The 13,691-nt window shown below is 34.6% G+C and overlaps 1 protein-coding gene across 3 annotated transcripts in view; it reads right to left on the reverse strand.

The window, feature by feature from the left end:
* PSME4 (proteasome activator subunit 4) overlaps nucleotides 1-13,691 on the reverse strand; it is a 77,876-nt gene that overhangs the window by 34,184 nt on the left and 30,001 nt on the right. For all 3 annotated transcript variants that reach the window (XM_016222141.2, XM_087823559.1, XM_087823560.1), the window contains exons 8-20: nucleotides 13,308-13,430; nucleotides 10,981-11,073; nucleotides 10,144-10,409; nucleotides 8,848-9,034; nucleotides 8,044-8,133; nucleotides 7,277-7,341; nucleotides 6,841-6,991; nucleotides 5,229-5,327; nucleotides 4,941-5,010; nucleotides 4,413-4,480; nucleotides 3,320-3,535; nucleotides 2,565-2,722; nucleotides 1,476-1,571 (exon numbers count right to left, since the gene is read on the reverse strand). In XM_016222141.2, coding sequence (XP_016077627.2) covers nucleotides 1,476-1,571; nucleotides 2,565-2,722; nucleotides 3,320-3,535; nucleotides 4,413-4,480; nucleotides 4,941-5,010; nucleotides 5,229-5,327; nucleotides 6,841-6,991; nucleotides 7,277-7,341; nucleotides 8,044-8,133; nucleotides 8,848-9,034; nucleotides 10,144-10,409; nucleotides 10,981-11,073; nucleotides 13,308-13,430 — 1,682 coding nt within the window. The remainder of the gene's footprint in view (nucleotides 1-1,475; nucleotides 1,572-2,564; nucleotides 2,723-3,319; nucleotides 3,536-4,412; nucleotides 4,481-4,940; nucleotides 5,011-5,228; nucleotides 5,328-6,840; nucleotides 6,992-7,276; nucleotides 7,342-8,043; nucleotides 8,134-8,847; nucleotides 9,035-10,143; nucleotides 10,410-10,980; nucleotides 11,074-13,307; nucleotides 13,431-13,691) is intronic.

Here is a 13,691-nt window from a genome sequence, read left to right on the forward strand (position 1 = left end):
CACAACTAAATTTACTAATGTAATAAACTCATTACAAATGAAATCACTTTTTAGCATGCCATAAAAGAATTCTTACTTTATTACACACTGTTAAGATCATCAGGAAAATCAAAACCATTTCTGTAGATCTCATTTAAAACTATTGTTTAAAATCGATCTCTCCTGTCCTGGCCAGGTGGCTCAGTTGGTTGGAGCGTCGTCCGGAGCACAAAAAAGGGTTGTGGGTCCCATTACCAGTCAGGGCCACATACCCAGGTTGCGGATTTGATCCCCAGTGGGGGTGCTTACGGGAGACAACTGATAGATGTTTTTCTCTGATATCGATGTTTCTCTCTCTCAAATCAATAAAAAATCCTCAGGTGAAAATTAAAAAAATAGTAATTATTATAAAATCAGTCTCTGATAACAGAAATGAATTTGGTAAAATTGTTCTTGTATCAAACTAATAAAACTAATGAAAAACAAAAGTTCTTTAAAAGAATTCAGCAAATTCCTAGGTAAACTGAAAACAGATTCCTTTACCTGGAATGACCCTACTTCTCCCTCTTAAATCTAATAAGCAAGCTAAAGTTCAATGCCGAGAAACAGTTTTTAGATTGAAATAAGTGGGGATTATGAAAAAGTATGATTCCAAACAATGATTATACAAAATATAGGAAAGACAAACAAGCCACATTTTAAAACAACTACTTGAAGTTTTTTATTATTTTTGTTGTAAAATCCACAAATAATTCTCCTCTTTGTGTTTTTTGAGTGGGCAGGGATTACTTACTCATTTTTATGTGATTTTCATTAAGTTGTTCAGCAATGAGATGTTGATGTTGACATAAAATGATCTAACATGATATACTGAAACTAGCAGCTATCTACTTAATAAGTGAGCTAGTTACATATTGCTGATTTCCGTTAAATTCAATTTTTCAACTTAAATGGTAGCACTAACAATAAACTAAATCAAGACATTCATTCAAAATAATAATACTCTGAGAAAAGCATTTAAATTTATAAAAGCAACTTGGTAGACCTCAAAAGTTCAAAATCATAAATCATAATGAATAACACTGAATGAACTTTTATTAAAAAAAAAACCCGTGTTTTTGCTACAAAATCTTTAATCAACATTGATTGCAGACCAAAAAAAAAAAGTATTTTTCTTTCCTTTCTTTTAAAGAAGAGTATTTGTCTTAATTAACTCAGTAAACTAACACATGAAGTTAAATATCTCCAAGGTCATATTTTAAAACTCATTAAAACACTGAAAGTTATCCTGGCACCATATGAAGATCTGAATAAGCCTTAAAGTTCATAGACCTAAATTGTGCCTCAGGTATTTTTGGCCTAACAATGAGAAAAAGGTTAAAGTGATAAAGAAACAACACCAATAATTATAAAACCAGGGAATCATACGACTAAGACTTAAAATATATGTCAAATGGAAAAACAGCAAAGTATGTAAAGTAGTTATTTTTACTTACAAGTTAGTAACTGGCTCTCCTTTCAATGGAGGTAAGAGGTTTCCTGAGCCAATTAAACAGTTGTGCACTATAGTCAGACTCTGCAGAACATCATCCCTATAAAAAATAAAAGGCATTTTCATAGTTTAGAAGACTCCAAATCCCTATTTAATTAAAAGCCAAGAGTCTAGGGTGAAGTACGAAAACTTTATCAAGTAGGGATATACAAAATTAAGGCCAAAAAATGGCAAACGTCCCAGTTTACCCACTTAGTAGTACAAGGTAATTAAACAAATATTTACTGGTAATAAGAGACCTGCTTATATTTAAACAAGTTCTAAATAATCACAGGGAACAACTTATTGGCCTTTGTGAAACAATTCTGAATTTAATCACCTGTTTACCTAAAGATTACCACCACAAACAAAAATAGAAAGCAGTATTACATGAGATCTTCCCACGTATCCCATCTATTAAAAATGGGCTAGCTAAACGTTTACTTCAAAAGGCAGTTTTGTACAATATACTATATAGCCGACATTAAGTCAATCATACTTCTTCCTCCAATCTCATTTCTACTGAATTTGCTATTAAAATTTCCTGATATTTGACACATAGTAATTTTCTTACTATTATTTTAGGAACTATCAAAGATTCAAACTATAAAGTCTAACAGTCTCAAATAATTTTTTTCTTACTAAAGCCCCTAGGAAGAGAAAAAAAATCATCTCACAGAGGTATTTCTCTAAGTTATGGTAATGTCAGTAATATGAATGACCAAGAAAAAAGAACCCAATAAACCTAAGCTGAATGTAGAAAAACAGTCATTTCCTTTCCAAGGGGGCGTACCTACACATCTCCCAAAAGATGCACAAGTGAAAACTAAGTAGAAAGCACTAAAAACAAGCTATTAGACATGTTTTTCTATTAGAAATGTTGAAATGTTATGACAAAATTTCTGTTACACAACGTCACTTCTAATTACACTCATGGCAATGTTCAAAACACACTGAAAATGAATACATCAGACAGGCCATACAAAGAAGGCACAAAAAAGACTTTGTAGTCTGCAACCATAAAACACCAATTAATTATTTTTAAAAAACGAACCTAGAAATTTCGAGTTCTCCATCCCCACACTGCTGGAGTTTGATGAGTTCAGGCTGAAGAAAAGAGTCCAACAGAGAGAAGGCAAAGGCTACTTCATCGGGAGAAGGAACATGCCACTGGATTCCCAGATTCCAAAGGTCCCCGGGTTTACCCCAGTCCTAGAAAAAAAACAGCATTTGCTCAGCAGGTTGAGAAGTTGAAAAAAGAAAATATACACGTAACTGAAAATGTTAGAATACGTATAGGTATTCCAAACCTAACGTAGCAAATAACACACAAAAAAATGGCATGAAAACATATTACCCCTTCACTATAACTCCTGATAGGTTTCCCAAAGAGCCCCTCAAATAAAATAGTTTACTTACAAGAGTAACAGTAAGCATACGTGAGTCTACTGAGTTACCCAATAAAATTACATGGAATTACAGGCGATAGATATGGCATAACAAGTCAACTCACACAAAAACAGAAAAGAAGAAAACTGGATAGAGTGAGCTCCAGTACTATGCTGCACAAGTTTAAAAAATTCCAGGGAATGCCCATCTAGTTGCTATATGGGATGCTGGCCCATTCCCGAATAACTTAATAAAGCCAATTAGATCTTCAAAACAAACAATCCAGTAAGTTTTAATAATCTACTTTAAAAATCAAGAAGTGACATCTTCCGACACAACAAGAAAAAAACCCCACACTTTGAATCCCTTAGGAAAATAACCGAATATATCCTTGAGTCCTAAATTAGTGAACATGCTTGCCTTGATGGGGAAGTACTCAGAAGGACGCCTGCTGAAGCCGCCGGGCACGCTGCAGTACTCCGTAGGGTAGATGAGAGTGGTAGAACGAAGAAGGTGATGCAGAAGGTTGCAGGACAGAGTGTAACCCTGCTTACAGGTTAAGTGTAGGGTTCTTTGGAGAATCTTTACAAGTTGCTCCCTATAAAGAAGCAACTTCTTCCCATCCACTCGGGTAATCTTAAAAAGAGGAAGAAACAATTGAAGATATTTGGGTTACAAGATCAAGAATCAATAATTAATGCAAAGGCCAATGGCCACAAAAGTAGCCTAAAATGATAACATTGTTTTTAAAATTCTGACAATTTATTCTTTTTAAAGGTCAAACACATTTTCTGAATCTGGGCTCTCATGTGCCGTGGCATAGTTAACATCCTTTTCAGAAGAGTATATCTCCTTCAAGAGACAAAACTAGCTTAATGGAATTTCTCTGTTCTTTGGTTCCTGAACCAACCCATAAAAAAATCCTAAAGTTTGATTATTGGCCAAATTTAGAACAGAGGAAAAAAAAAGAATTCTCAAATCCAATACACTTTTCAACTAATGATTCACCCATACCAGAATTAATCAGTAAAAAGACAAGTAGAGTACTGAACATAAAGTAATCAACAATTATACTCCTCTGATAACAAGAAAATGGCATTATCTGACTTTCTGCAGCTATATCAAGAAATCTCTGGTCTGGTCAGTGTGGCTCAGCGGTTGAGCATAGACCTATGATCCAGGAGATCAACGTTCCGAGGTTCAATTCCAGGTCAGGGCACATGCCCAGGTTTCGTGCTCGATCCCCTGCAGGGGGCATGCAGGAGGCAGTCAATCAATGACTCTCTCATCATTGATGTTTCTATCTCTCTCTCTCCTCCCCTTCCTCTCTCTGAAATCAAAACAGATATTTTTTTTTAAATAAATAATAAATAAATGGAAGAACTTATTAAAAAAGAAAACTAAAACTTGTGACTTTTCATGTTTTAATGTCAAATTTTCAAAAAAGAATGAATAATAAAAGCAAGCCAACATTTTCACAGTAATATTTTCTTATTCCAAAGATTTACAATACCTCAGACAAAAGTTGAAGATTCCACAGTAACTCCTTGTCTAGCTCTTCCTCATTTAATACATCATCATCTAAAATGGCAAAATAGTACAGAGGGGAAAATAATCTATTATCCAACTAAATGAATAATTTTTAAAATATTTATGTTTAATACTTCTGATAGCTAAAAAAGTCTCTTTTAGGGAGACTTTTCAATTCTTTCTGCATTACTCTTGAAAAGTGATGGAAACTTACTTTTCAAGAAAAGAAAACACAAAACAACCAAATGTCTGAACCCACATATCACAAAATAACTGGTATATTTTATGGCAACCTCTAAATAGTTCTTGTAGGTATGAAAATATTAATTTAATAAAGTAAAATTTCTAAGCTACCTGTCAACATGGTGATACCTTATTTTGAGCAATTTCCCCCAAAACTGCAAAATTAAAATATTGCATAGCTTAAAGATCTGTTTTCATCAACAGAGTTCTAGAAACCATGCAAAATTTCATCTGAAATTGTAAACAAAGAATGATGACTATGACTTACTCATTGTAAGCTGGGTTATAACGCCACAGCAGTGGGGAACAAAGAGCTTCAAAGATTCCTCTGGGCAGCACTGAAATAGATTTGTATAAATAAGTTTTTTGAAAGGTACAAATATTTAATAGTCGCAAAGTATACACTAGCACTATATTCAGTGGCAAATAAGGGCTGGAAGTGGCTACTAAAAGAACTATGTATTTTAAGTATAACAAACAAGTCTAAAATAATTGATCACATAAACCTGTTGGTTACTGATTCATTAATTCATTAGTCCAAAAAACCCAAACTCACCTTTACAGCAGCACGGCACATGTCTGCCACCATACGGCCTGCCACTCTGGTTTCAAATATATGTGAAATAGAAAAATTAAAAACCTTCTGAAGGGCCACCTGTTAAGATATGTAAAAAATGAAAATGCCTAATCAACATTTTAAAGAATATAAACATAAAACATTTTTTAAAATGTTGCTCTGATTATATTAAATGTAACCAAGCAGGACATTTTTAGCCATCAGAATTTAAAAGGATTTGCTTAATCGCGTTACACTCACATCTAGAAACAATCTTTGCACAAGACCCTAAGGTGAACAAAACACTTGAGGAACAAGATTTTACTTGCTACAGAAATACTAAACGCAAAATTACAACACTTGGAAGCAAATACAATTATCTTGTTGCCTAATCCAATATAACAAAAGAAATTTTTTAGAATATCTATTATTTACATTTTGTCATTCTGAAAACTACAAACATTTACCTCTAACCCAAAAGACTTGAAGCAGTCTATTTCATTTTACAGTCAAGTCACGGAATTTCAGGTGCTGAATGAAAGAATGAGCTCTCCACATAGATTAGCAGTGCTCAAAATTAGGAACAACTCCCTTCAAAAGATTTCGATTAAGAGATTATATTATTTTCTTTTACTCATATAATCTTAGTAAATATTTCATGCAGCTGTAAGACAGGTTAGCTTTTAACCAGGATAAGCAAATTGAACAGCGATAATCTTAGACAAAGGGAGAGAAACAGAAATGGAAAAAGTATGGTTTTAAAGACCATACTGTACATAACAAGTATCAACCAACATGAGTGCTGACAGAATGCCACACGAGAACAATTTCCAAACTAGTCTCCCAAATAGTATTTAACTGTAAACTTTAAAACTACAGTTAATTCTTGCTATTTGAAGTATTTATGTTCTATATAGCTGCTGTAAAAACTGAATAGTCAAATACTAATTTGCCAGCAGGTAAAACCATTGTTCCTAGGGAAGAGACAGGATTAAGTTCCTACAAGGCTCTGAATTTTGTTATGTGTTTCTGTTTAAAGACACCTTATTTAATAGATATTCTTGATTTGTAACATGGAACTCAAGTCAACAGCACTATTAACTCATGCCTGAACAAAGCTCACCTAAAACACTATTTTCTCCGTTAGACACATCACAATTCTCTTATGCTTAGAACACTAGACAGTATTTCAGCACTACTCTTAGGGGCCATTTTAAGCAGAAAAATCACCAACAAAAAGCGCAAAAATGTGAAAAGCCTGGCACTAGACAGACACAAAAAGAACACGTTTACAGTATGAGAGTTAAAACCAAAAAAAAGGGCAGAGCATCACCTTATTCGAACTCAGCTGAACACGTGCAACTCACATTTCTGCCACTGCAAGTGTCGATTTAGGGGTTACAAATAAATTCTAGCCAGCAGGTAAATTTGCAAATATGGAATACGCAAATAATGAGCATCAATGGTATATCTTTTTCCAATTTTAGTATGGAAAGAAAGGATAAACTGGCATTGATATATATAATCTTAAAGTAGCTTAAGGTTCAATTTTTAAACATCAAATAAAATTACAACATTGGAATTTAGTTTTTTTGCAGCAACACATTCTTACCATAAATATTTCTTTGGAACATTGCGTGAGGATTGTACTAAATGTAGAAGACAGACCTAATTCAACTAAACTCTCCAAGTGAGTCATTTTCTCAGTTTCTGTCTCTTCTCTTGTTTGCTCCAATGTGCTACTTTCTATAAGTCCAAAGCATCTAAATAATGCAGAGAAAGAAAGAAAAGTATAATTTTAGCAACTAAAAACTGGTTTAACATCTTTGATGATGATTAGATAAACCTCCATTGCTATGACTATTTACGTGAGAGCTATTTAATGTGTACATGACTCACTAATCAACTGTCCTTTTATCACTTCAGATGCACCATCCCTGGGTATGAGTTAAATGGCGGTCACAATGCAGGGAGAGACTACAGTTGGTAGGACAGAACAGTCATTGTTTTGAATTCAGATAAAGAGCACGTCTGGAGTACATGCTCACCTGTCCATAAACTGTAAGACGAAATCCTCAAATTCAGCTGTGGCTGAACACAATTCTCGTTCCACCTATAACATTAATGTAGAGAAAAATTAAAAATAAGCTTTGATTTTTTTCTCTCTGAACTCAAAAAACTCAAATATGACCTATAAAATAGATATAACCCTAAATTATTATACTGTGTACTGTGAGAAAGAGCACCATAGTCACATGTCAATTTAGAATAACTCGATCTACTCATTTCTGGCAACCAAAACAAGAGTAATGGTATTTTATAAGGGCCAAGCCAGAAGTGAAGCAGTCATTTTTATTATCAACTACATTTTCAAACTGTTTCAAACTTCTGATGTATATATAAAGGATTCTCTCTCACCACTTAAACATCCAAATGACAAAAGTCAAGTAGTAATATGCTTGCGATAAAGAAAACAGTTCTGAAAGAACCAGACAATAAAGAAAATTTCTCTTCATTAGATGCTAATCTCATCAACAGATTTATTACTAACATAAGAAAATGGAAAAACAAATCACCACTACCTTTGCTTAACAAAACATTAAAAAGTGACAAAGAAATTAAAATACACCTCTGGATGTCAAAATAACAGTGATGACAAGGCCCTCCATTGACATCATTGTAGTCACAAGACAGTAATTTTAATTTGTTAGCACCTATCCAAAGTTGCTTATAAATTAGCAAATATTGCTATGCACATACCGTAAGAACTAGAACTCAGTTAACCAATTCCGGTACCACCAGAAAGCAGCCTTACCTCGGTGAGGTCATTTCTTTCCTGTAGTACAGATGAACAATCCACTAAAGGCACCAGAGTGGAAAATGTTGCTATAAACTGGAATGTAATCTGAGGGAAGATGCAACAGATTTAACATCAATTACATATTCTAGTCCAGAAACACAAGCATACTGTAGTCTACCCAAATAAATTATTTTGAGGAAATCCCACACGACAATCTTTCTGGAAATTTTTTACTTAGAACTACCTTAGTAATGAAATCATACTATGTTTATTTTCGTATAGTTATTTATTATGTTTAAGCACAAAGTTCTCTGACCTTTTGTCACTGAGAAGTTACTCTGCCCCTCTCCTAAAAATGTAACCATACTTCAGGGTAAATAGTAAATGCTAACGCAGAAGCTGGAGACCAGGGAAGAGGAGCCATGTCAAGAGACGTGTGTAACCAGGATCTGGCATCTACACCTGGTGATGTGTCATGCCCCCTTGTCACCAGAGGAGACAAGGGTAAGTGCCAATGGTCACATGCTATGGTTTTTAATGTCTCTGCTTAAAGAAAATAGTAAATATATAATGAGCTTTAAAACATCAAATGATCATTAAATGAATACAGGTTATGGCAAGTTACTTATGAAGGAAGATGTTTATATAGCTCAACTAACTACCCACAGATCTAAACTTGGGCAACTATGCATGTAATTCTGTTATCATTTACAAATTTTACACTGAACTATGTTCTAGAATAGTTGGGGGAAAAAGTAAAAGGATGTCCACTTATACAGTTATAACTTAGACACAAAACAGAATCATAAATATGCTCACCATGCATTTACTAAAGTCATTGGGATCCACCCCAGGCAATGCTCTCATCAACAGAGGTAGCATGTGTGTTGGACCTTCAGGAAACCATTTGCCCCCTGATACCAAACTGCGGGCTACTCCAATTACACAGCTTAAAGTGGCTGTGAGCTGGTGAGGTTCTGTTAAAGTCTCAAGTGCAGGATATGTTCTACAGTATGAAAACAGAGTTTTAGATACATTGAGTATAAATTCATAAACCACATTTTGGTTTAAAGGTTTGGAGCTAGCAGAATATTCTCAGTGATTATTTGCTCTCAGAGTTAACAGAATCACACAAATAAAGGAGAGGCACATGTTTCCCCAATCCCCTGCCACCTCACCACCTTTCTCCATGCACATTCCACAGTGAAAAGGAAGACAAACTGGTAGATAGATGCTGCACTGTTTCAACCATTCTGACCCACCCACCTCACATGCCAACAGGACTGCAACTGCATCTGACCTAGTGGTCAATGATTACTAGAATTCAGCAATAACAAGTTAGGAATGACTCTGCTCTCCCCACTAGGACCTTGGACAAATCTGAGTCTTATGGAATTCAATCTGTTGGATCCTCTGGGCTCTAAAAACTAACCTCCTTCTACTTTTCACAAAGATATTTAGAGAGAAATCATAAAGTTCAAGTTCAGGCAGCAGAGGAGTAACAGAAAGCTGAAGTAATCTGCTCTCAAAACAACTGAGAGTCGCTCTATCTTGGGAAGTACCTCAGGCCTGTGTTGTGACAGTGATTCAGCAAATGGAGAACTATTTTGTTACTATTTCAACATAAAAAATCAAAAAGAATGCAATAAGGTCTACCCTGTGGAAACAACACACCTAAATTATACAACATATGAAAATAATAAAGACAATCACAACTGATTTCTGTGTCACTGGTTCTAAGAAATAATAGAAATCCAAAATTACTTTCACTGCACCTTCTCAGTATTTTGTGAAACTCACATTCCAATAAAAAAACCAGCCAGAGCTTAATTTATGAGCAAAAACTTGAGTAACTAAAATGTGCAAATAATACAAAATACTTATTCTATCCATTTCATGCCAATTTTCTTTTCTCTCCAATAAACCTCTATGGAGACATCAATCATTAGGTTAAAATGTCTTACTTCTCTCCTCTAGGAACACGTATAGCACCAAGGTAGCAATGCAAAAGCCACAGAAAGAAAACCAAGCAGAACAGAAAAGTAGAGGGACGAGATAACCAGAATAACTGTAGCCACTGCTGAGGATTCAACAAACATGTAAAGCTACACTTACCTTTCAAGAACAGGGGGTATTACTAACTCTGGTCTCATGAGTGCGAGATTCTGCAGAGCCTGGGCTGCTTCTAAACTACCAGTTTTGCTAAACATAGCCAAGAGGACAGGTTGAATAATGCATTGTACAAAGTCTGTAACATCTTGATCAGTAAGCTTATGGCTATCAGGCACAGGAGTTAACCAAGAAGGCTTCTTGTATCTTTCACGATGCAATCTTCGAACAACACTGTTTGGCAACCGCTGAAGTAGTTTCATTAACTTGTTCTGGGGACACAGAAGCAAAAAGTCCGAGGTAGGCTCTATCTCCCAAGTAGATGTTCATGGTTCCTCTGTACCCCCCAAGTAAAGACTTTTAAAATAACGGCTCTTATAATCTTATTACAAAGACCTGCACAGTGTATCTAGACGGAATAAAATACTCTTACCAATTAACTACTGATACTAATCAATACAAATAAATTTCAGATTTCAGTTTTAACTTCTAGCACTACATTAACCTTCCATTACATGAAAAGCTTTTTAACCAGACAACTTAAAAAAAAAACCACAAAGCGACAAATAAAACTGAAAAGATGATTCCATGCCTTGGTGGCATTTTAGTTACAATTTTTTTGCCAGAATGTAGTATTTTGTCACCAGTTACCACACCAGTATTACCTTAGTTTATTTATATATGTTCCATGAACACTAATTAAATTTGAACTTAATCATTTGCATATAGTCAAAGATTATATGAAGGACAGGAAACGCATTACAGGTTACTTAACAGGTAATAGTTACCTATGGCTATATCTGAAAAAATTCCAAAACCTAGAGTGAAAAATAACATACTCACCAGCCAGCGCCCATTGTTTGAAGGATGGTAAAAAGATGTGATGCTGTTAAACAAACCAGTCAGGTGTTTTTGCACTAGCTTACTTGGTCCACCCTGTTCAGATACAAGAGTAAAAAGATCAGTAACCCCATTACACTGCAAAATTGGAGGGTTACTAGGCCCCAGCCTACATGTAAACCTCTAATGTGGTTTATATTCATCCTGCTGACAAAAATCAATTCTGCTTCTAAATAGGAGTAAAAAAAATTCCCCAATGACCTTCATACATATTGATTCAAAACATTCTACTAAAAATAAAGGCAACTTGCTGAATCCAAATTAAAAATTGAAAAGTTGTTTTATTTTACTCTTATGCAATCAAATAACTTTCGTCACTAGATTATCATCTTAAAGTAACCGAGAGTCCTAGCATCAAGCATAAAAAACATTCCTTAAATGATTCAAGAAGTGAATTTCTCATTGCAGGAAATGAAGAGGTAAGACTTACCAAAATGCATTAAAAAATTTTATTATTACTTCTAAATGTAAGTGTTCAGTTCAAATGATTAAACCTGTTACATGTGATGAAATTTTGATTCAAAAAAATGTTTTCTTAATGTATTGTCAAAACAACCAACCAAAACAACAACATAACTTGGGGGAGGGGGGGCAGATGAGGAAAACAGCTAGTACTGTATTCATCTTATCAAGTTGAACAGCCCTGGGGAAAAAGGCCCTGAAACCTCCTATCTGCCTTAAGCTGATCTTCTTTCAAGAAACAGCACAGACCTAACTAAGGTAGAATGTCAGTGACATTAGGAACCTGTCTTCCTACTGAAATTAAATCTACTTCATGTTTCCTACTCTAGCATAGCGCAACCACTAAGAAAACGTTAATTCCACAGCAAAATATCAATAAAATTTTAAAAATTCTAATATAATAATCATTGTTGATTTTTATTATAGTCAATATTCATACTGAACACAAAATGAAGCTGCCAATTAGAACTGCGTGAAGAACAGCAACATTAACTAAAATAAAGCTGATACTGGTCATTATCTAATTCAGTATCTCCTAAAAAATGAGTTCCAACTCATCACTTATGTAAGATAGTGTCCATCCAAGAGTTTTTGCTCTCATTGAACATCAGAAAGAAAATGTGATTTTTCCTCTAATAATAAAATAGAAAAAACAGGGAGCTTAAATTTTTTATTTATTGATTTATTTTAGAGGGTGAAAGGAAGGGAGAGGGAGAAAGGGCGAGAGAGAGGGAGGGAGGGGGAGAGAGGAGAGAAACACCGATTTGTTTGTTCCACCTATTTATGCATTCAATGGTTGCTTTTTTTTTTTTAATTTTTTTATTGATTTTAGAAAGAGGAAAGGAGAGGGATAGAGAGATAAAAACATCAATGAGAGAGAAACATCATCAATTGGCTGCCTCCTGCACATCACACTCCCCACTAAGGTTCAAGCCCAGAACCCAGGCATGTGCCCTAACTGGGAATTGAACCTGTGACTTCTTGGTCCTGGGTCAACGCTCAACCACTGAGCCATGTCAGGCAGGCAATTGGTTGCTTCTTGTATGTGCCCTGACTGGAGATCGAACCCACAACCTTGTTGTATCCAGACTATGTTCTAAGCAACTGAGTTACTTGGTCAGGGCAAATTTTTTTCTTTTAATCGTACAATAAAATTTAAGAGCTAAACTCAGAACCATTGTGCCTTTTCCACAGAAACAACAAACACTGAACAACAACTTAATCTGGAAGAAAATATCGAACACAGAATAATTATTCAAAAAAGAGACAGCTATAGAATCAATATAACGATTCAGAAAAGTTGTTCTAGAGTCTTACTTGAAAGATGATATTGAAATCCAAGCATGTGGATATATTTTTACTCTCCTTCAATGCTGTCAGTAAAATAATCCTTCGTGCTTTTCTTTTCACTAGATTATTTTAATAAGCTTTGTGCTCAGTGTAGTGTTTTATGTAAATGTGTACACTCAATGCATTAATACTGACCACATGCAGAACGCTGAGTTCTAATCCCACCTTCACCATTCTCAATTAGACTTGGGGAAAGTCCTTTTATCTATGAGTCTGGTTCCTGGCCTATAAAACTGTTATAGACATTCTGAATTTCTCAAAACTCTAAACTTTGATTCTGTTTTTAAGGTCCATTGGTTATAGACATTAATAAACGGTACATTCTGAGTCTGAATATATCCCAGAATCAAGTGACCAACTAAGCTACTAAGATAGACTTATGTGATTATACATAATTTTTGTATAATTACCACAAAACGTAGGTGAACTACAAAAAACAAATATAATGTATTACAAACCATCATGGCGGTGATCCATATTACAGCATGTCCGATATCATAAGCATTTGTTAAAAATCTTGGGACTAACACTTGACTGCTTCCCACTGGGAGGTTCAAACTTCTCAGAATTCTTGTAAATATCTTTAAGAAAAAAAATGAATTAAAAATATATACAGATATCAAATAACTTTCCTTAAAATCTTAAATGCTGTATATTACTGTTATCGGACAAATTCTCATTTGATCAGTTTTGAAGCAAATTACATACTGCTTAATAATCTGCTTTACTCTTTAAAAATCATATAAAAATATGTATACTTTTAAAAATGATACTCTGAGGTCACAGACGGGGATATAAAGCAGCTGTATCCAGGTACCCAAAAACAGACAAATGAAATATAG

Source organism: Miniopterus natalensis, chromosome 13 (assembly GCF_054644295.1).
Source record: "Miniopterus natalensis isolate mMinNat1 chromosome 13, mMinNat1.hap1, whole genome shotgun sequence".
Lineage (NCBI taxonomy): Eukaryota > Metazoa > Chordata > Mammalia > Chiroptera > Miniopteridae > Miniopterus > Miniopterus natalensis.